The 21,299-nt window shown below is 40.7% G+C and overlaps 3 protein-coding genes across 3 annotated transcripts; 2 read left to right on the top strand and 1 right to left on the bottom strand.

Annotated features, from left to right (window-relative positions):
• The first annotated feature begins 390 nt into the window (after positions 1-390).
• Positions 391-5,472, top strand: taok3b (TAO kinase 3b). The gene is made up of 8 exons (XM_028417926.1): positions 391-1,073; positions 1,617-1,853; positions 1,974-2,102; positions 2,193-2,396; positions 2,742-2,981; positions 3,233-3,445; positions 3,532-3,714; positions 4,449-5,472. Exons 2-8 carry the CDS (start codon positions 1,668-1,670, stop codon positions 4,608-4,610), a joined length of 1,317 nt encoding a protein of 438 aa, XP_028273727.1. The 5' UTR covers positions 391-1,073; positions 1,617-1,667; the 3' UTR covers positions 4,611-5,472.
• Positions 5,473-8,710: 3,238 nt separating this feature from the next.
• On the top strand, positions 8,711-10,198 carry m17 (IL-6 subfamily cytokine M17). Its single transcript, XM_028418313.1, has 3 exons — positions 8,711-8,821; positions 9,160-9,308; positions 9,409-10,198. The coding sequence occupies exons 1-3, from the start codon at positions 8,770-8,772 to the stop codon at positions 9,868-9,870; spliced, it is 663 nt and encodes a 220-aa protein (XP_028274114.1). The 5' UTR covers positions 8,711-8,769; the 3' UTR covers positions 9,871-10,198.
• Positions 10,199-12,055: 1,857 nt separating this feature from the next.
• tescb (tescalcin b) lies at positions 12,056-14,638 on the bottom strand. Its single transcript, XM_028418144.1, has 8 exons — positions 14,405-14,638; positions 13,774-13,843; positions 13,476-13,556; positions 13,257-13,396; positions 13,105-13,166; positions 12,874-12,981; positions 12,733-12,780; positions 12,056-12,620 (listed from the first exon to the last, which is right to left on the bottom strand). Exons 1-8 carry the CDS (start codon positions 14,466-14,468, stop codon positions 12,543-12,545), a joined length of 651 nt encoding a protein of 216 aa, XP_028273945.1. The 5' UTR covers positions 14,469-14,638; the 3' UTR covers positions 12,056-12,542.
• Between the last annotated feature and the right edge of the window lie 6,661 nt (positions 14,639-21,299).

Consider the following 21,299-nt stretch of genomic DNA (forward strand, 5'->3'; position numbering starts at 1 on the left):
TAAAGACAGGAAGTAACAGGTTAAATATTTTATTAAGATAAATTATTCATATTTTTTTTTTAAAAATCTCTCTGTTAATCCTACTGCAAAATATATTTAGGCTACATTACACTACACTACACTAATTTCCACAGTGCGAACAGTAGCCTTATATTGTTTTCATAAATATTGATTTTAACCTCTTGAAGAAGCCATGATTCATGTTTTCAATGCTAAGATTTGAAGAAAAACAAAAATCTATGTGTGATGGAATTACTTCATCCTTGAGATGTGCCTGTAGTATTGTGGTGTCTCTTTAAAGGAAGGGGGAGTGTAGGAGAGGGACAGGAAAGAGATGAATAGAAGGCACCAGAACCACCTACCATGACCAAGTGCGCTGTAAATGTAGGACAGAAATTCGAGTGGAATACAAACGGATCATCAAGCGACATATTCGAGGGAAACCATGTTTGGATGTGCCTTATCTGATTCTAGTATTTTTAAATATGCCACCACATACGATCACAGGAACACAGGGAAACTATTTTTCCTCCCAAATATCTCTTGCATTTTGAAACGGAAAAGAAGAGTGGCAGTGAGATACATCCCTGTGCAATCGTTTTCCGATTATCAATGGTAGGCATTGCATAATTCACCCTTATCCACCGGAGCCATTTGGTTCCTCCTCTTTGGGAAGAGGGGGACGCCAGAAAAAACGACTACATCCAGCGGCTGCCTTCTCGGTGCTGCCTGCAATTGTTCGGCAATGCCCTTTTCTCTCTTCGGAAGGACTTGCAGACAGTAGCGGGGGAGCGAGCATTGGGAAGGATGCATTTAACGCTGGATGTGTGCTGCATTCAGGGAGATTCGGCAGTAACAGCAGCTCTAGCAGAAGCAGTGAGTGCGGAGGGCCTGGGAAGCACCCAGCCCCACTATCTCCTCCTTTTCCTCCCCCCCTGCAGGACCATGCTTGCGTGAGGGATGAGGCTGTGCACAGGGACACCAGGCCAGAGCTGCGGCCTACTTCTCACACGAGCCGGTCACTCGACTGCAAGATCTGTGAACACATTGCCACCATCAAACCAGCATCTTTGGTACGCAGTTCCCTCTCTCCACCGTTTGCACAAAGATAAGTGTGTGTGTGCGCGCGTGTGTTTTTATGTGTGTGTGTGCGCGCGCGTGCTATGGTGTATGTGTGCGTACGTGCGTGGTGGCTGCGCGGGGATGAGGAGGGAGGGAAGGGGTGTCTGTGTTCTCAGCTGTACATCTGTAGTCATGGCAACCAGATCCTGTTAATGGATGTCATTTTTTCCATCCTCAGCTTCCCTCTCTCTGCCTCTGCTTTTATGTGTGTGCATTGCATTTATATGTATTCCATGTAAATCTCTGCCTGCAGACTTATCAGTGCAAGTCAGTTTTTGTCATGGATTGTAAAAGGTGCAGTTCACCATCTTTTCTCAATAGACTTAGTGTTTTATTGTGGTATGTTATAGTGGTGCTGATTATTTCACTGTATATAACAAGACAGAATCAGGGCCCATATTGTTTACTATTGTTGTGTAGTAAATCTGGGTTGACATTGCTTCTTAGTTTACAGATTCTTTCTTGGTCAGTTTCTTTTACTTTCTTCTATGCAGGGCATCAGGTAGATCCAGGAGCATGAGCAGGACTTTGAGCTGCGGGAGCAGATGTCTGGGTATAAGCGCATGCGGCGACAGCACCAGAAGCAGCTGATCGCCCTGGAGAACAGGCTAAAGGCCGAGATGGATGAGCATAGGCTCCGGCTGCAGAAGGAATTAGAGACACATGCGAACAACACTTACATTGAGCTGGAAAGACTGGCCAAACGCCATGTTGCTCAAACAGACAAAGAGGTACAGGCTTAGCAGCAGGTGCTAATTATGAATGAGTTGGAGACTAAAGAGCCATTTAACTCAATTCAAGCCGAACTTTGGTAAAGGTGATAATTTGATCATTGTAACATCTCTTCACAGATGAAGTCAGTGATGGCAGAAGAGAGGAGGATCCAGCAACAGATTGTTGCTCAGCAAAAGAAAGAGTTGACTAATTTCTTAGAAAACCAGAAAAAAGAATACAGACTCTGCAAAGACAAGATCAAAGAAGTAAATATCATTTTATAAAGTTATGCAAAAGTTTGTTGATGGATGTCCTCACATCATGCAGACCCTGTTCACCCTTTTTTTGTGTTACAGGAGATGAATGAAGACCCTTGTACACCGAAGGAGGAAAAGCAAGAGCGTCTGTCCAGGCACAAAGAAACAATGCAGCGCTCGCAGGCTGAGGAGGAAGCTCACCTGCTGGCCCAGCAGAGGCTGGTCTACGACCGGAGCTGTAGGGCCCTCAAACGTCGGAGTCTGGTCAGAAGGCATGAGCTGGAACAAGAACAACTAAGAGAGGTAATGTGGTTTCCTGACATTACATGACAGAAATGCGTGGACGCCAAGATCTTTATTTTAATCAGTGTCTGAAAAGTATCGCAAAAAGGTCTGAAGATGGAGTCAATATCAAAATCTACCCTGCCTCTACTGTTTGCAGCCTGTATCAGCACTCGTATTCAACAACTGGAAAAGAGCTTTACACAAGGCAAATGAAAATATTATTACTAAAATTGGAACCAATTCCTGTGTAAAGCTGTGTGTCATCTGCATACATGCATAAAAGATGGAACCAAATGAAAGCAAAAACAAACAACAACAACAAAAAGAAGCAAAAGCTGAATTTCACTACTCTTCCTGTCATAGGAGCTGAACAAGAAAAGGACGCAGAAGGAGATGGAACATGCCCTGATGATTCGGCAGGACGAGTCCACTCAGGACATGGAGCGACGGCAGCTGCAGATGCTACAGAAGCTGCGAGTGGAACTCATGCGGCTGCAGCACCAGACAGAGCTCGAAAACCAGGAGGAGTACAACAGCCGGCGGCAGAGAGAACTGCACAGGAAACACTCTGTGGAGCAGCGGCAGCAGCCCAGAAACCTCAAGGTGTGCCCGAGGCTTTCTCTTTGCCACTGTGGTCATTACAGTAAATGTCATTGGTATGATTAAATGATGGGTTTAACTGTAAGCTTTGTGGCTTTAAGTCTCACTTGACTTATGGAAACCTGTAGAAACAAATGCAAATGTTTTTTCTCACATTATCTCGTCCACTGTTGATACAAACTTAAATGTTGAAGGATTACTGCTTTAAACATTAGACTGAGTAAGACACACACTTCTACTTTAATGTTGTACAGATGCTGGAGATGCAGATCAAGAAACAGTTCCAGGACACTTGTAAAGTGCAGAACAAGCAGTACAAAGCACTTAGGAACCATCAGCTGGAAGTGTCTCCTAAAGGCGACCACAAGACCATCCTCAAAGGCCTCAAAGAGGAGCAGACCCGCAAGCTGGCTGTACTGGCAGAGCAGTATGAGCAGAGCATCAACGAGATGATGGCTTCACAAGCGGTACAGTGGTTGTGATATCACAGATAATGCTGTTTTACAGCTACAACCATTTCTAACTGACTGACAGTCTCTTGCTGGGTCTCTAGATGCGATTAGAAGCCGAGCAGGAAGCGGAGTGCCAAGCTCTGAAGCAGCAGCTGAAGCAAGAGATGGAGCTCCTGGACGCCTACCAGAGAAAAACCAAGTCACAGATGGAGACCCAACATGAGCGAGAGCTGCAGAAACTTGAGCAGAAGGTCTCCATACGGAGAGCGCACCTTGAACAGAAGGTAGATCAAAACCATTCTAAGACACTTGGAATAGATGCAGCACTTTGTAAAAGGTATCGTCAAAAAGGGAAACAGAGGGAGACACATTACATGCTGACAGCGGTGATGTAGCAGATACCTCTGTTCCATTAAACTGGAAGAGCTTAGAAACACCTTACAGGAATCTTACAGGCCTCCACAAATCAATAGGGCCAACAGTGTGGTTGTGGTGGTTTGTCCACCACTGAGGTGCTGACAGAAACATTTCTGGAAATAATATTGCACTTACTGAAGTCCTTACAATAAAACAGTTTGACATCTATGATGCACAGTGAAGGTGACGTAAACGTTGGCGCAGACATTCATGTTCTCATCAGGATTTGTGGGTCGCCATCAGGTTTTTAGGTTGTTTGACATGTTGACAGCTTGATTATGTTGACAACATATGACTCAACACATGCTAAACTAAGCTGTTGTTAGCATGTTCTGACATGAGACATGAGATTTTCACAGAGCTGCTGACACAGCTGTTTATCTTGTTATTTGTCATTACGTGAAAATAGCCTCACAATAATGTTGTTTTTTTAGCTTTAGATATGGTGCTGAACCGGGGGAAGCGTCGTGAACAGACCAGTCTAATGGCAAACAATTATTACATTTTAATTGGAAAATATTGGGGTCTCAAACAACAACATCCATTGATAAAGCCATATCTTAAATGATGTGTCCATGTTGAATTTTTCTTTCTTTTACAGATTGAGGAAGAACTGGCCGCACTTCAGAAGGAACGCACTGAAAGGATCAAGCACTTGTTGGAACGTCAGGACAGAGAAAGTAATGCTTTTGACACTGAAAGTAGAAGCCTCGGCTTCGGAAGCCTGGGATCTCTGGACTTCCCCAAAGAAGACAACAGATGAAAGTGGATTTATCCTTAGAGGACAACATATCCGTGCCCTTTTCACATCCACTTGGTCGCTTGTCACGCCCACAGTGACGAAACTGGATAACTTTCTCTATTACTTTTCTTCTCTCTTAGATATTGCATCTTTGAATCGAGGTGTTACGTGCAATGAGAGCTTCTTTTGTGAAACTTAAAAGGGGGGAAGTAAAAACAAAAGAATCTACGAGCAACATGTCAATAAAAGTCAAGTCTAGTCAGTGTAACTCAAAAACCTTCATGTTCAAAATAACAGACTCTTTCCCTCCATGCCATTTCCTCCTTTTTGGTATGAATTGAATAAATCAGGAAATTTTAGTAAAATGGGCACTTTGATATGTTTGAGTAGAAACCCATCATGTTCATATGATGCTTAATGTGTGTGTTACAATGAGGGACATTGTGGAATGTGAGCTGCGGACTCCCCCCGTGGTGTTAAGCTGCTTTGTCTATGTTTTTCTTTTTTAAGTTCATTCTTTTTAAATTTTGTTGTTTTTTTTATCTCTGAATGTGAATATTACTGTATGGGGTCACTGGATAGTCAGAGTTTCTTTTCATTCAGTCATACTTCCATATTGTGCGTATGCATACAGCATACTGTGGTCCCTCACTTTTCTAGGCAACAGTTTTTAATCTTTTATTTGATATGTAGAATCAATTGGCATTCGCTTGATCAGCCCGTTTATCTTTATCACAATTCAAGATCCCACTTGGTAAAACTGCTTATTATTGCATGCACTTTAAGGACAAATTCAGGTTGTGAAGTGAAGCATGAATCTGTCAGAGATTTTAGCTGTTTGTAAATAAAAGTGGTCATAGCATTTTTTAAAACATTTTTTTTTAAAAAGCCTATAGATACTGGACATAAGCGCCATATTTGATATGATAATTTCACAAATGCCTTTATTTAAGTTGTGCCTGAAGCAGATTTTAAGTTAAGTATGTGTTTGTTTATATCTATATTTTACTTACTGAGGCTGGCACCATTAGTTTTTTTTTGTATTCATTTTGGGTTCATCTAAACTTGTGGATCATTTAATGTTCACTAATCAAAGTTCTTGTAAAGGAAAATGGTGAGAATTGTGCTGTATAATTTTTGATATGAATATTTGTACATGAGAATATAGCTAGAATATACAGAGGCACTGGTCTATTACTGATAACAGAGCTTAATGATAAAGATTTTTGCTTGTTTTTTTTGTTTTGTTTTATAATATAGAGAAATGGTCATACAATAGCTCAATATATTGCTAAGTCGAATCACTAGACTTTCGGATTGTATAAATGCTGGCGAACAGAACCACAGACTTCTTTATGATATCGGTATGAGATCGTTTTATCAGATTCTACGTACAACAAAGCAAAACATGACAGCAAACATGACAGCGTGTGAGTCCGGATTGCATTTGAGTAATTAGTGTCTAATGATAAGATTTACATATTTTTCCATTATGGTCATTGAAAAGGTTGCACAATTATTCCATTTATACTGAATGGAAGGATAATTGTTTGGTGCTTAATTTCTAATACCACCTTTAGCCTTGTAGTTTTTTGTCTTGGAGAGACGATTTTGTTTTTCAAAATGTGAAGTATTTTGTAACACCCCCCCCCCCCACCCTGCCCCCTCTGGGTCAAAAAAACACACTACTAAACACTCATGACATATTTAGAGTGCCCCATGCAGTGAAACCCTCTAAAAATGAATTATATGTATGAGAAAATAAATAACTATTTTATCATGGGTCAGTTTTTGAGACATTGTTTAACATGGTGGTCTTGAACGCAGCCCTGTTATGTTTGCAAGGCGTTTATTTACCTTCATTTCAGAGCCACATACTTGTATCGATGTTCACATTCCTCACAGGGCTGAAAGGTGAAATAGGTCCCCTGAATTCACAAAGTATTTAAAAAAATGGAGGAACGCAGTGACCTTCAGTTTCTGATGGCAATAGAAGTTAAATATTCTTGTTTTACACACCTAAATTTTGAATTTGTTACAAGAGTGTGTGTGTGAACGCTGAACGGCCCCACTGCGATTTTTTCAGCCTTTTACATTTTCATGAACTTTCTGAAATTTGATGGAAAAAAAAAACGTTTCTCATATGCAGTAAGGCCTTTTTGTCTGATCACATATAACTGAAGCCTTCATGGACAAATGGTTCCATTAAAAAAAAAAAAAAAAGGAAGAAAAATAAAGTGCTGTTTGGGGTGCTTGAAAAAGTTTGCCTGAGAGCTTCAGAACAAATTTGTGTGAGTTTTGCATTACTAGAAAGATGTATTTAGTAAGAATAAAGGGGACTTTCCTAAAGAACTTTATTCACCATTTCCTGTGCAGTTCAAAGACAAAATAAAAGAGATTCTGTTGAAAAAAAAGGAGTCTTGATCAACATCCTGCATCTTATGATGGTGCATTTCTCATTGTATTTGGTTGACTTTCCTTGTAATGGTGTCTAATGTGGTATAGGGCTTCTGACTTTGGCTTTTCTTTGGTTTGATGTGACCGCCGTGACCTACATTGTGTCAAATGTTGTTTATTATAACTTAAAGGCAGCTCAAATATAACCTGTGAAAAGTGGGTATGAGAGGTAAGAGGGAAGTTACACTGCAGAGCGTCCGTGCTTGATTTAGGTGTTGATTGTTGTGCTTTTTTTGGAATGTCTGTACTGTACGTGCTGGCAGGAATCCGACTGTAGTTTCCTTGAACTGTCAACGTCTGCAGCTCCATCTGCAGCCGTTGCCCGTCTCACCCTCACCACAACCCCTCTTTTATCCCCTGGAGCAACTGGAAAGCCCCGAGGGTGGCAGCAGGGTGGTTAGCCTTTACCTGAAGTAGTGCTGACAGGGTTGTGGTGCGTTGAGTTCCCCCTTGTCTTTTCTCATGTAGTCAGTGGTTTGGCAACAATACAGCCTCTTGGTTGAAACCAAGATGCATATATACCATCAAGACACATAAGCGTTCATGTCGCGTTTCACTTTCACTGTCAACGTTCACCTGTTACTTAGTCATACAGCCACACTTTCTTGTCCTGCTGTCTTGACCTCTCTTTAACCCTGTCGGGCTAAACACATCATCAGGCCACTCCAAGCAGAAGTCCTGCAGGGATGTTGTGGTGGGGGGGCAATGACATCATACAATTCATAAAATCCCCAGATTGTGCTGTATTCATATGTATATTATATTTACAGCCTAAACAGGTCGTGGGGAGATGCATCCCCACAACATGTTGCAATGTTATCATCCTCTGACGCAAGCTTTTAAACTTGCACTACAATGACACCATCATATTACCTATTACATATTTCAGCTCGACAGCTTTACGCACTTGTAAAAGTTTGTGATTGAGAAATACACTTCCTGCCAGCTTCCTGTGCAAATTCATGTCAAAATATTTAAAAGGAAAACATGGCTGGCCTGAGGAGTTGCTGTAACAGAAACAGAGGCACCATTTACTTTAGCAGGCAGCATGAAGACTTTATGGCAAAACTAAAAAACCCCCTCTTGTCTGCCACACACATATGCAGCAGTACATTTGAATTGCATGGTTATATCTGAGTAAACTGTGTGACCACAGTGGAATGTGGGCACCAATGATGCCAGGAGACAGTCTGACCTCAAAAAGTTGTCTTTAAAGGTATAAAGGTTACACAAGCATCACCAACACAGTGGTGAGCTCACTTTTACTTCACACACATCTTCTCATGAAGATGCCATGAAGACGAAGGCATGTGTATAAACTGTCAAAGGGGAGGTGTGCCTCTCAATAAATTATTATTCTGTGTGCCTTCAAGAATTATCCGATAAATGTTCCTCTTGTCAGTCAAATATACAATAAATGTGATTATTTTCTGACCAAAAAAAAAAAAAAAAAATAAAAAAGTGGTCGCACACGCATGTCTCTTCATGTCTGTCCACACAGCAGACATGTAGAGACATTGCCCAGTTAGTTCAACATGGGAGAAAGAAAAAAAATGCACATCTGACAGAGAGGAGGAAATTCTGGGAAATTAGGTTGCCTCACAAAGTGCACGTCATTTCCTCCTATGACAAATGTGTGGTTTCTGTCTTTCTGTCTAAAAAAGTTTTAAAGGAGTGTGATTATGACGAGTCCGCACAATTCGCCTGAGATACCGAGAGGAGAATGAATGGTCATGTAAAGAATATGTATTTTCACCAGTTTATGACACCAACAAGTAAGTTTCACTGCATGTGCTTTATTTTTTATTTGAATTATGAAGTGAGCACTGTTGCAGGTTGTGGTTATTTTCAGTGACTTACAGATGTTGTGAAACTAACTGAAGTTTTGAGTCTCCTGCAGCAGTGAGACACGTTAGTTGTGAGAAGCTACTGACAATGTTTATTGGCATCCCAGCTTAGTGTAACTCCAGCATGACTTGATGAAAGCTGCTCTTTCTGTACTCGTGTAGAATGTTATTTTTACCTCTCTCTTGCACTGCGCTTGTGGTTTTTAACATGAAGTTCCCCCTCACCACTATGATGATGGATTACTGACCAGTTCCTTTCCCCTCAGCATTACTCTCTCTCCTGCTGCTTATGGCTGTTGATTCAACAAGAACCGTGGCAGCGAGCAGACACCAGCAGTGTGCGATTGCTCTGCAGCAGACTCTGAAGCTCACCAAACTTGTACAGACAGAATCTGTCAACTTAATCAAAACATATGTGAGTACAGGTTTATTTATATCCTTATGTGCTGACACACAGCTACGCCTTTAAGACAACATATACTGACTTGTTATGTGTGTTTTTTTTTTATTTTCAGAAAAGCTCTCAAGGAGAAATGTCTGAGCTCTTCTGCAAGGTGTCAGTTAACGACATCCCTGATCCCAACATCTCTGGGCTGGAGCCTTCAGAGAGAATAGTAAGCGTCTACACACATCTCCAAGCCTTCAACTCGCATGTCAAGCGAGTGTACGAGCAGCAGACGGACTTACAATTACCCACGAGCCCACTGCTGATGGAGCTCTCCACTGTCAGTGTTCGCAGCAGGGACCTGGCTGTGCTCATAAACAGCTTTTATCAGAGCCTCTTCCCAAACCTGCCCATACCGGAGCCAGCAGGCGGGCCGACAACACTACCACCACCACAGAATGTCTTTCAGCAGAAGGTCTACGGCTGTGTGGTCCTGAAGACCTACAAGGGGTTCTTGTCAAACGTTGCTAAAGAACTGAGGACTCTTAAAACCAAAGTCTGCAGAAGGGGGACACAAACAAACATGCTCTGAAGACAACCTGAGGCTGGCCTCAGACAGTTTCCAGCAGCAGTGGGTTAATAAGGACTTGAAAGAATATAAGTGAGTATAAAGGTGGCCGGTACATCAGTGTCATGGAGGCTATTTATGTTATTTAATATTTATTTTCTTGAGTTTCTGGCAAAAAGAAAGTGTGTGGTGACATTTTCATTTCAAGTTGTGTATATTTAATTTGTGTAATATAAAAGGTTCTGTGTTAAAGATGCGATTGCTCTAAAGAGACAAAGAAAACTGCAGCTGTGCTTCATCACCTTTGATTTCTATGTGTGTGAGGAGACTATCAGTAAAAAAGTCAACAAATGTTCATGCATTTACACGAGTCTTATTTATTTATTTATTCAAATAATGTTTAAAACCCATTTGACTAATGTAAAAGATACTTATAGTGAAACATTATGTGTTGCTTTCTGCACATAATCAGTCCATCAAGAGGGGTTAAAAGAAAATCAGGAAGCTTCTGAGACGCTGACTGTGTGATATCAGCTCAGAATGACGCATGTGTTCAACACAAGGCTGCATCAGATAGGAAAGATTTCATGAAACTGGCGGGCCGTCTGGTCAGTCACAAGGTGTGGGTGTGTGGCTCAGATAACTGTATTGTGTGTGTGGTTTGGACACTTGCATCCTTAGATGGAGATGCGAGTGTGTAATAGGTGGGGTGAGGAAAGCAGAAGGACTCTCATTAGCAGCCTCTGCAATGCAAACCTATAAACAGATAACAACTCTTTTTATATAAATGAAGTAATTCTGTCTTGCTAAACTCCTCTCAGGTCACAAGCTGCCAGGAAACTGGAAGTAGATGGGGGATTCACTCTGGGTCATGAATCAAGTTCCCTGTTATAACTCTGTCTTATTTAAAGCACAAACAGAGGGTACGTCAGGGCAACAGTCATTCTCCTGTCTACATTATTCATTTATTTTCACTACCCTCTTAAAGCTTCAGCAGAGGCTAAGATCCAGCACAGTCCTCATCCTCACTGTAAAACACTCCACCTGACTCATGTGTTATTTTCTGCCTACTGGGGGATAAAAACCAGTAACCTGCGAGACGAAAGAGTATCCCTGTAAGACCCTCTGCAGCTGCTTCAATAACATGTAATCCATCTGCAGCTCAGAGGAAAGTGTGTCTACTTCTGCTGAACCTCTTGTTTGGCTATGGGAGGAAGGGATTGAGATCTAAATGCACCAAATGACACATTATTTGATTTGACTGTAGACAAATCCTTCAAATTAATCAGCACATTGACAAAACAGCACATGCAGGTTGAATAACATGACCTGGAACACCTGCTATAGAGGTTACACTAAGAATCAGGTGGAAGTTCATCATCATTCAATATGCCACACTACCATGTTTTGACCGGTAGGGTGCAGTACACACCGATGATTTGAAGTCAGGAAGGTAATCCTAATAAAGCATTCAAAACTATAACAGAATTCAGTGTAATTTTAGTAATCTTTTCAGCCTTTTCGTGACAGTAGAGCTAAAATGACATGAGAACAAATAAGAATAGAAATATGACAGCACTTCTCAGGCAAAATGTGGGGATGCTGTGGTTATTGCATATTTGCAACCACTCACTTCCTATTTATAACTTTCAGTATGATTTCTTTCGTCAGTCTTTCTCATGATAGTAGAAGCCTTACATGACATTGCGGTTTTTTGTCGTGGTTGGTTGCATTGATGAAAAAAGATTAAAGGACTGATGACAGTTCTTGAAACATAAAGCAGATGATGTTAGACTTGTAACTTCTGATACGGTCCCCTTCATATTATGTAGTCGAGAGTCAGACAATTGTAGCGTTACTGTGCAGCACAGCGCAGTAACCAAGTGTAAAATATGATGAAATCAGATGTCTTTCTAAGAAACAAAGCAATTACTGCCTATATTCCGTTGATTCATTGAAAACACTGACTTCTCTGAGAAACCCTGCTGTGACCTGCTTTTTCTTTCTATAACCAAATTGAGAGTCTCAACAAAAAATGACCAATAACCTCTGCACAATGAAGCAGTGATAACATGGATTACAAATGTCAATAAAATGTGTATGATGATTTGATATGACGTGATTCGATCTTCCATGACAACTCTCCCATTTCCATACAATCAGAAGCACATACTGTGAGCTGAAGGCAGCTCTGTTTCATGGGGTCTTTTATTGTGCAAATGCAGCATGCGGAGCATGCACCAACAGTCATAATTGTGACATGAATACAATTCATTTAACATGATTGCATTCTGTTATTAAATACCGGTACAGTAAAGACAATCCTTTAGATCCCTGATTATTGAGAGTTTATGGCAATAATTTCTCTAAATGTTCTTCAGGCATTTGCATGCATAGAGTCTGGTATCTAGGAGCTATAGATTGTTATTGCTTTAAAACCTACTTCTCACATTATTGCTCAAATTAAACTGCCTCTAATACATTCATTCTACATCTAAGCCTTTGGAGTTGCATAGTTATTGAAACATGGGTAAGGCATATATTCAGTGCAAGCAACACACTACAGGCATTAATATATCTATGGATGCTCTCATTCATCCAGGTCATAGTCATTTCCAAGAGTTTAAATAGAGGCAACCAGTTGCATCACACGCATTAATGTAACAGTGCAAACATCTTCTCTTAGTGTACCAACCTCACTTGCACAGGGTTGGTGTGTCCATGTTCAGGAAGCGAATGTTCATTTTTGCTTCAATTTCAAATCCCCTCAGCAACTGCGAAATAAGGTTTCACATCCTGCTTAATACCACGATCCAAAGTATGTTGAATATTCTACGGGAAAGTAAAGACTGTGTGTGTATTTCAGTGTGTGTCCTTTGTACCAACCTTGAGGAAATGCTCAAATGTGATGCCCTCGTAGAATTCATCAGGTTCCTAAATGTCAAAATGTGACGTTACTAAGTTTTTACACACACACACACACACACACACACACACAAATTAAATAAATATTATAGCTTTACACACCATGTGACCCATTGAGATACTGGCCACCTCCAACATGGCTGCATCAGCAATGCTTTTGGCTGTGTCCTTCCCCAGGGCCCCACTGCGAGATAACAGCTCCTCCACCACCTGGACAGAAGAATAAAGAGGAGCAACTGGACTTCCTGCAGCTAACATACATGATGACCTGCTGGACAGGCAATGTGATCTTCTTCAGAATTCACCTTTAGTTTACAAAGAGTTGAGGCTTACATGTCTGTATTCCTCGAGTGTTATGGTCCCATCATTGTCCGTGTCGTGCATGTTGAATAAAACTGTGAAGAGAAACACACGTTGTCACTTCAGCGGCTGTCTGTCAGCCACAGATAACTTCAACCTTTAGTTTCCTTTATTTCAAAACACACATCTGAGTTTCTCCGTCCGGACGTTCTCACGCTGCTCCTCTGTCATGTGCAGCGATGGAGGCCTAAAATGAGACATGACCACCAGGAACTCTTCAAAACCGATCTCCTCAACTGTCCCCTCTCCATTCTGACGAAAGTTTCTGAGACAGAGTAAAGTACAATTCCTCAAATGCACTTCAATTAACATGTAAAACTATGGATTTCGTGTCAGCCCTGTACCTTCTGTCAAAGAATGCCTCTATGATCTGTGCACGAATGGGGTTGCAGGCAAGATCTGGTATTTCATTGAAGTGATCTCTCCTGAGGATGTGAAAATTTTGTTTTAAATTGTAGCAGATGAGCTGTAGCTATGTGTTTCTATGTGTGCTGTATGGAAAGTTGCAGAACAGGTTTCGAGTTACAAGGAAAGCTGACAGATTGTCAGGTGGATTTGTGAGGATAAGAAAACACTCCCTTTAAACAGAAATAAAAAGAATACAGACTGCATCACTCTAAAGTTAAAAACCATAGCGCTTACCTCAGAGTTTCTCCATTGTGGCTCAGTTGTTTGAATCTTTTATGCAAGACTCCGATCTGTTCAAACGAAACTGGAAACACAAAGGAGGCTACATCACTGACTCACATACAGAGCAGTTTGTTGAGAATGTGCCGCTCTGTGTTCATTATAGAGGCTTTCAGAGCAGCACATTTGGATATTCATACTTCATGTAAAACACTGTTGGTCTGTCTATCGTGTCCACTGCTTTAAAGGGACTACAGGTGAAATAATGTAATGTGACACGTTTTTTTTGATTGATGTTATTGATACAGAGTCTGATCCATTATTTAACTGCACTCCTTGTGTATACTGGGTAAAGTTACACTTCCATTAACTCGCAGTGTAAATTATTCATAGCTGCTGCACCAAACAGACTTGTTTACCTTATACACAGAGATATGTAATTACATACCAAAGCAAATAATCATCTTTTAGTTGCTCAACTCGTCAGACATTACAATAAAATGGGCGGATTTCCCCTTTAAGATAAAATTAGAATGAATGTATTTATGTTACAGTGGTCCTACGTAGGCCTATTACATGCAATGTGTAACATTAAAAAACAAACAAATCACTTAAAGGCGATGCAAACGGCATGTTTTGTACTCACAGCCGGTCTTTTCCGCCAGATCTATATATTCTGGTTGACCAGGTAAGGACTGTAGTGCACCCATGGCTCCGGCCCAGGAGTAAAGACAGCTCGCAAATGAACCGAAGCGGCTCTCAAGGAGTGAATCTCACAGAGTCATGTTTCAGGAATGATCCATATCCACCTGCTGTGTTTGTGCTATCACTCACACCTCTGCTCTCTCTCCTGTGTGTGCAGCTCTCATCCTCTGCAAACACAGCGCGCAGCCGGTCACTTCCGCAACTCGCCTCCTTATGACGACACGCATGGAGGAACAACAGGCTGCAGTTCAATTATTCATTCAGACTGTTGTACTCGTTCAGAGGCCAAATACGGAGAAGAGAAATCCTCAAATATCATAATAAAGCGTGACTGACAGAGGTTTGCATAAAAATTATAATATGCACAATTTAATGCACTTAAATTTAGACGAATCTGCTGCAGCAGCAACAGACTGCTGTCAATGCTCACTAATCCTCATTTCAAAGGGACTGTTTAAGGATGTATGGCTAACTCATCCACAGCTGAAATAATGCTCACCTACTTGCTGTGCATTGTTGTCAGGAAAACCTTTTCCAATTGGACACTGGAGCTGTCTATCACAGCCACCAGCTTTCATTCACAAGGCTATGATTTTACAATGCAGAACACCACATTTGCTGAAGTCTGATTGGTTTTATATGAGTTTTTGACAAATGTGAGTTTCCTCTAAGCATTTCAAATGACTGACAGACACAGGCTGCCTCTCACAGAAAGAAGCACGGCCAGGCCGAAAACTGCTGCTACATTATGTGACATGGTCTGTGGTGCAGCTTACAGACATCCTATGTACTCATTCAGGTGCAACATGTAACTAATGGGGAACTTAAAGTGGTTCCAGTGTTTTACAAAAGAAATTAGGCCACAAACCCATGTCTTAATCAACTGTACAGTCCAAAACTAAGCCATGCAGTACCAATGCTCCACCACATGGTGGCACATTTGACCAAGAATTAAATCAACTCTGGATTCTGTGAAGTAAAAATAATAATTAAAAAAAAAATCTAATTCTTGGTGTAAGTTTCTCTAACAGTGTATAGAGGTGATATGGTGTGTGTGTGTGTGTGTGTGTGTGTGTGTGCTGGTGTGTTTATGTGCAGACTGTACTTCCACATCCTTCTCTTAACATCGGTTGTGTTGGATGCTTTGCTAATATAACAAGTATTCATTTTGACCCTATTGTGACAATAGGTGTGTTCTCCAGTCAGGAACAACAGCTGTCACTGCTAATGGCGCTCAACACATAACAAAAGGGCAACAGCGTCAGTGTCAAAATAAAACCCCCACCATTCTGCGATGTGATGCTGTGATCGTCCACTGACCTCTGGTCTTTAATGGTGATCCCCTTTACTTAGTAAATAAGCAAAGTAAATATTCAAATCATGATAAAATAATGCAAATAATTAACTTAAATTTTAATTCCAGGTGACACTAGGAAGCAGTACACATACTGCTGAGCAAAAATCCTGCCAAAGGAGAGGCTAAAAGCTAGCTTTGTGTGGGATTACACAATATACACAGTGCGTTGGCAGAAATAACTCTTATCAACTTGCACTTAACTTTCAAGGCTTTTAGGGGCCCATAAGCTCATGTAGCCTTTCCAGGTGTGTAAGTTTTGATGTATTGTTCCAACCACAAACACTCAAACACTCAGCTCTGTCCTGCAGGTGTCATCGGAAAGTATTAATGTAAAGAAATAGTTTTAATATTAATTCCCTACATATCAGTGGCCTTTGACAGCTGAGAATAAAACAGGATGTTAGTGGTTGACCCAAATCAGAGCGAGTTCATTTGTTTTTCCTGTGCAGGTGAATTAATGTATCTAGTATTACACAATCAATCTGGTTTGAAAAAACAACACATTTTCTCTTCTTTATCAGTCTCTGCCCTTGAAACGTTCCTTCCAGTAGAATTGTCTCACTTGCTGTGTTTCTGTGTGTGTGTGTGTGTGTGCTGTAACTATTATGGAGCACCCTGCGTTTTGATGGCTTAAAATTGATTTGAATAAAGACTAAGGTGGAGGGAAAATAAGGAGGCGTCTGTTATATAGGAAGAAAAAAAGGGGGGGTGAGCGTGGCCAAGGAGAGAGGGCAGTGTGAACCTGCTTTGCATGCACGGGGGCTTCTGTGGGAGAAGGAGTTGACAGGGCGCCGCAGTGCTGCCTCCAGCTCTCAGACAACAGCTGCTCAGAAAGAGGAGACGTCCTGGGGGTGCTGCGACATGTCTCGCTCTTTCTCCATCTCTCTTTTCACCTGTCTGCCTCTTCCTTCCACCAAAACAGACATACGCTAGACACGTGCGCAACACACTCCCCTCCCTCTCACAAACATGTCTTCCTCAATGACACACACACACACACTTGTTTGGGTTGTGGGGTTCATAAGAAATTGGCAGGTTGCCTGCGAAATTGCGAGCTGAATTTTGATGGAACCACTGTCATTTGTTCTGCTTACTTGGATGGCTGTTTATAATTCTAAGCTGTTCAATGGAAAAGAAACATTCCCCCTCAAACTGCTGATGACAGATAATCACGCTGACAGGCTCTGCACTCCTCCAAAGTTTGTGTGATAGGTGTTGGTAATTGAATATTTTAAACACACTTCTTTTTATACTTACCGTATATCTTCAGAAACAGAGATTGTTTGATGTTTCCTTTTGTTCCTTTGGCAGACAAAGACTCACTAAAGACAGATTGACTCTCATGATAAAGCATTAATCTGAATTGCTTTAATTTTTAATAACACATTAAAACTTCAAATTAATTCTGGTTAATTAATCCAGAGGAGTGCATGACAAATTCATAAACGGTCATCACACGTTATACTTGAATATGAATGGATGTGAAATAAGATTCTGGGTTCGGGTACTGCTAATTACTCTCATGACTTTGGCTGTGACCTAGTTCTAAAATCAAAACATCCCAAAACAGAGCTCAGAATTGAGTGCGGGGTAATTACAGTATTTCATGAGAAGGCTCCTCACTGACAACATTCAGCCTATGTGGCTGAATAGAATACATCACCATGATGGTTCCTATAGTGTCTGCATTATTGTCTTATTATTCTTTCTAAAGCCTTCTAAAGTAATTCTGCAGCTGTTTTTCAGCAGCAGATGAGAGATGTGCCTTTTTTTCCTGCATTTTGCCCTTGATTTGTCAACACTGAAAGGGAGCAGGGATTGCAGAGGCTTGGACAGGCCATGCTCCTGATCTCCACACACAAAGAAATCAATTTCAGAGTACAAGCAGTTTAGAGACAGGCAAAGATGAAAGGTACAGTACAACAGGGAGGCTGTGGAAGAGTCGCAAAGTTTATCAGCAAAGTTTAGTCATTAAATCAGGACGGGAAAGATTGAAAATATTAAACAGGAAAGTAATCACAAAAGCTCTTTTCTTCTTCCTTCTTCTTCCTTCTAATAACGTGGATGAACTCTCATCTCTCCCAGTCCAGACGACAGGATACAATCCCTTAAAGTGTCTGCTCTGCAGTGTCTTCCCAGTTGGTCACGCCTGAGGACACCTCCAAACACATCCTGGCATTTTCATTAGTTGCCAGAACCCTCTGTGTGTGTGTGTGGGGGGCTCCTCACAATGCAAAGGAACAGTGGTTCCTGAGATCTCTTTAACATAGAGAAGGACGAGCCACCCATGGAGAAAACTCATTACAGTGTCTTATATCTGCAATCTCAGTTTTTCTGTCACTATTCAAAGCTGTTGAGGCTTTGAATGAAGACGACTGATAAACTGAGAGTGTTCAAACATCACCTCACTTCCACATCCTCCACACACAAAGCCTGCCCTCTGCGGCTGCTATAACTGATCATCAGACTCACAATCCTTTGTACTATCACTCTACAATACTTCACCTGAACTCCTGCATTCTAGGTGTTGTTCGGCTGAAATGAGAAACCCAGCTTTCTTCAAATCAAGTTCAGCTTCACAGCTCTTAAGGTCACGAAGGTCACGAGGAAGCCAAGAGGAGAACGTCATTCCTAAAAGTAGAAATGCCAATCTCAATGACAACAAATGTCAAGTGTCCTACATTTGCATTCAATTTGCATTTGTTCATTAATCGTGCAGGGATTAAATTAAAATGTTTCCTTCTGCCTATCATGAAGAGAAGTGTTGAGCTTCCTCTTCTCACAGGCCACATGTGTGAATCACGTTTTAGTTGGGTCAGGGATAAAGAGACAGCACTTTAGCCTATTACTGTGTATTCCTAAGATCCTCTGCATCCTTAGCACTCCAGATCAATAAACAAAAGTTGTTACATCAACAACATTCACCCCAAAGTTTTCCACAGCTGAGCTGCATTTACTCTCAGACTAACATTGACATTGTTCTTACAGTTCACCCTTATTGGCTGCTATCTCACTCCTAAAATGTTTATTGATAAAGGGTGTGTTGTTGTTAAGCTAGTGTATGAAAGCTATGCACCGGGCTCTAACCTATACAAAGTATAGTCTTACTTGTCAGTGTGATTAAATGCCAAGGGCAGGGGAGGGATATTTACTGCCCTATAATGCTCACAAACAGTGCAGTGAATTACTGATGAATAATAATACACAAAGGTCAGATGTGGGAATGCTGATAAAAGTATCCACATTTTCTTAATTAAAACACTCACACTGGCAGCTTTTAAGGATTCATGTCCACTTCTCTGACCTTACATGTTATGCAAGTCATAACAAAAGTGTTTATGATGTCTAGGCTTTAACTGTCAGTATTAGCTGGTTTGCACACACGCAGTAATTTAACTAATTTAACTTGTTTAACCTCATAAAGCTTTCATGGCCTCATGAGTAATAAGCCTGCTAAATTACAGGAAACTAAAGCATGCATTTATGATCTAGCTTAAAAAAAGGCCATATTAGCATATACAGAGTGTGATATGCATATATTTTGACATCAAAAGCAAGGACAGCTGTTCAAACCTTAAGAGAGAATTCTGAGTGGATGTGGGCTCTCACTGAGGTGGTAGACTTTATTCTGCAGATGAAAATGTGATGATTGGACACAGCACAGGAACCTGTGATTATAAATTACAGGCCCATCTGGGCTGCTGCTACTGGCCTGATTTGACATAAGATAAAGTTGTTGTTGTCGTTTTTTTTCAAATATCCAATGCACTTGAGGAAGTTGTAAGGGACTCTTACTGATGGCAGTGATTAAAAACACACACAAAATGAAACATATACATACAATACATGACATTCTTAAAACATTTTTTCTAAAAGAGATTAAAAAAAAACTTTCTTCACTTTCTTTCTTCAAATTTGGACCTCAGTGACTTCATGCTGAGGAGTTTCATAGACAGACACTGCAATCAAAACAGCTATGACACTAGCCTGGCAACAACAGCCTCATTAGGAATATGGATCACATGAGGACAATGTTTATATTAAAGCTCTGAAACCAGATTTTGACAGGAGTCCCATTAAAACAGTGGAGAACAGAATTGGCTAATAATGCAGGTCCTGCTTCACTTGGTATCTCCCTTCAGTGGTTCAAATTCCCAAACAGATTTGCAGTTAATCAGACTGTCCCTGTAAAATGACTTTGTGCAGTTAGTAATTTAACCTTGCAAATAAAATATTGCTGCCGAAATTCATAGACTGTAAAGCTGCAAAGTTGTTTTTACGGTGTGTCGCTCTGAAGCAGCAAATGGTTATAGGATGTGATCAGTTGCATCATCCTTCCTCCTTCGCTTTTCCAAAATGCCTTTTAGTTATTTTATTTCTAAGTTTGAATATTTCTGTGGCCGTTCTGTTCTTCTCTTTTATATCATATGTTATATCATCAACAGCTGCTCAGATGTACCTCTCACTCAATTCTCAAAATCAGGCCGATTTTACTATTTTAATTATAAAACTGCCTCCAAGATAATTAAAATTACTTGGGTCTGAATTTTCTTCAGATAAATTGAGGTCAGATTTTACTCATAGGGGTAAAATATAAATTATATTAATGTGAGGATTAAAGACTGATAACAGCATGTGGGGGAAAAGTGTAATGTTTGCTTTTCTTTGTTGTTCAAGTTTTCCTGTTTGGGTACATGGACTGCTCTAAAATAAAAAAAAAAAGAAATAACATTCAGTTTTCAGAGCTGAAGGAAGACTTGAGCTCTGCTCATTAAGACTATTTACCTGACTTACAATTGTCCTAAAGGACCTGGCTTCTGACTTGAGACCTATCAGCACCAGCCTTGGACTTAACTACATCCTCTGGATCACGGTTAAATTAGCCCAGTGCTGACTCCCTCCTCCATTATTCAGATCTCACCTCGGGCAACACCAGGGCCAGAGTCAGCACTGTGGTTTTTTTTTCTTTTGGAGAGAAAACAAACCAGAGCTTTGGGATCTGGGGATTGTGACTGAGAACTGCTGCTAGCTGTTATACCAAGGTCAGAACTGTGACACATTATTGCTCTTCTTAAGATTAAACATACTGATTTTGAACTCACCTACTTTTGTTTCTGTTTCATCAAAGACATTTTCCATAAGATATGAAATGAGTGTTTATGCTCCCCTGTAGTAACAGCCTTTGTTGATTTCCTTAATGTATTGAGGTACTAGGCAAACCGTGTCCACCTTCCGTGACTGAGAGTAATTACACAAACACTGTTTATGACTGTGATTGGTGTCTTAGCAGTATGGAATTTCTCTTTATATTAATGAATGCATAGCTCCTTTAAATTTTGTTCTATTTATATAAATTTTTTCCCCCTCTCAAAGCCCAGCTGGAGTTTCATTAGGTTCACATCTGCTAAAAAAGGAAACACACTAAAAGTCTTTCTAAACGTCTGTATACCTAAAGGTTAAAACAGTATCAGTGTAAGCA

This window comes from Parambassis ranga, chromosome 12 (genome assembly GCF_900634625.1).
Source record: "Parambassis ranga chromosome 12, fParRan2.1, whole genome shotgun sequence".
NCBI classification, from domain to species: domain Eukaryota; kingdom Metazoa; phylum Chordata; class Actinopteri; family Ambassidae; genus Parambassis; species Parambassis ranga.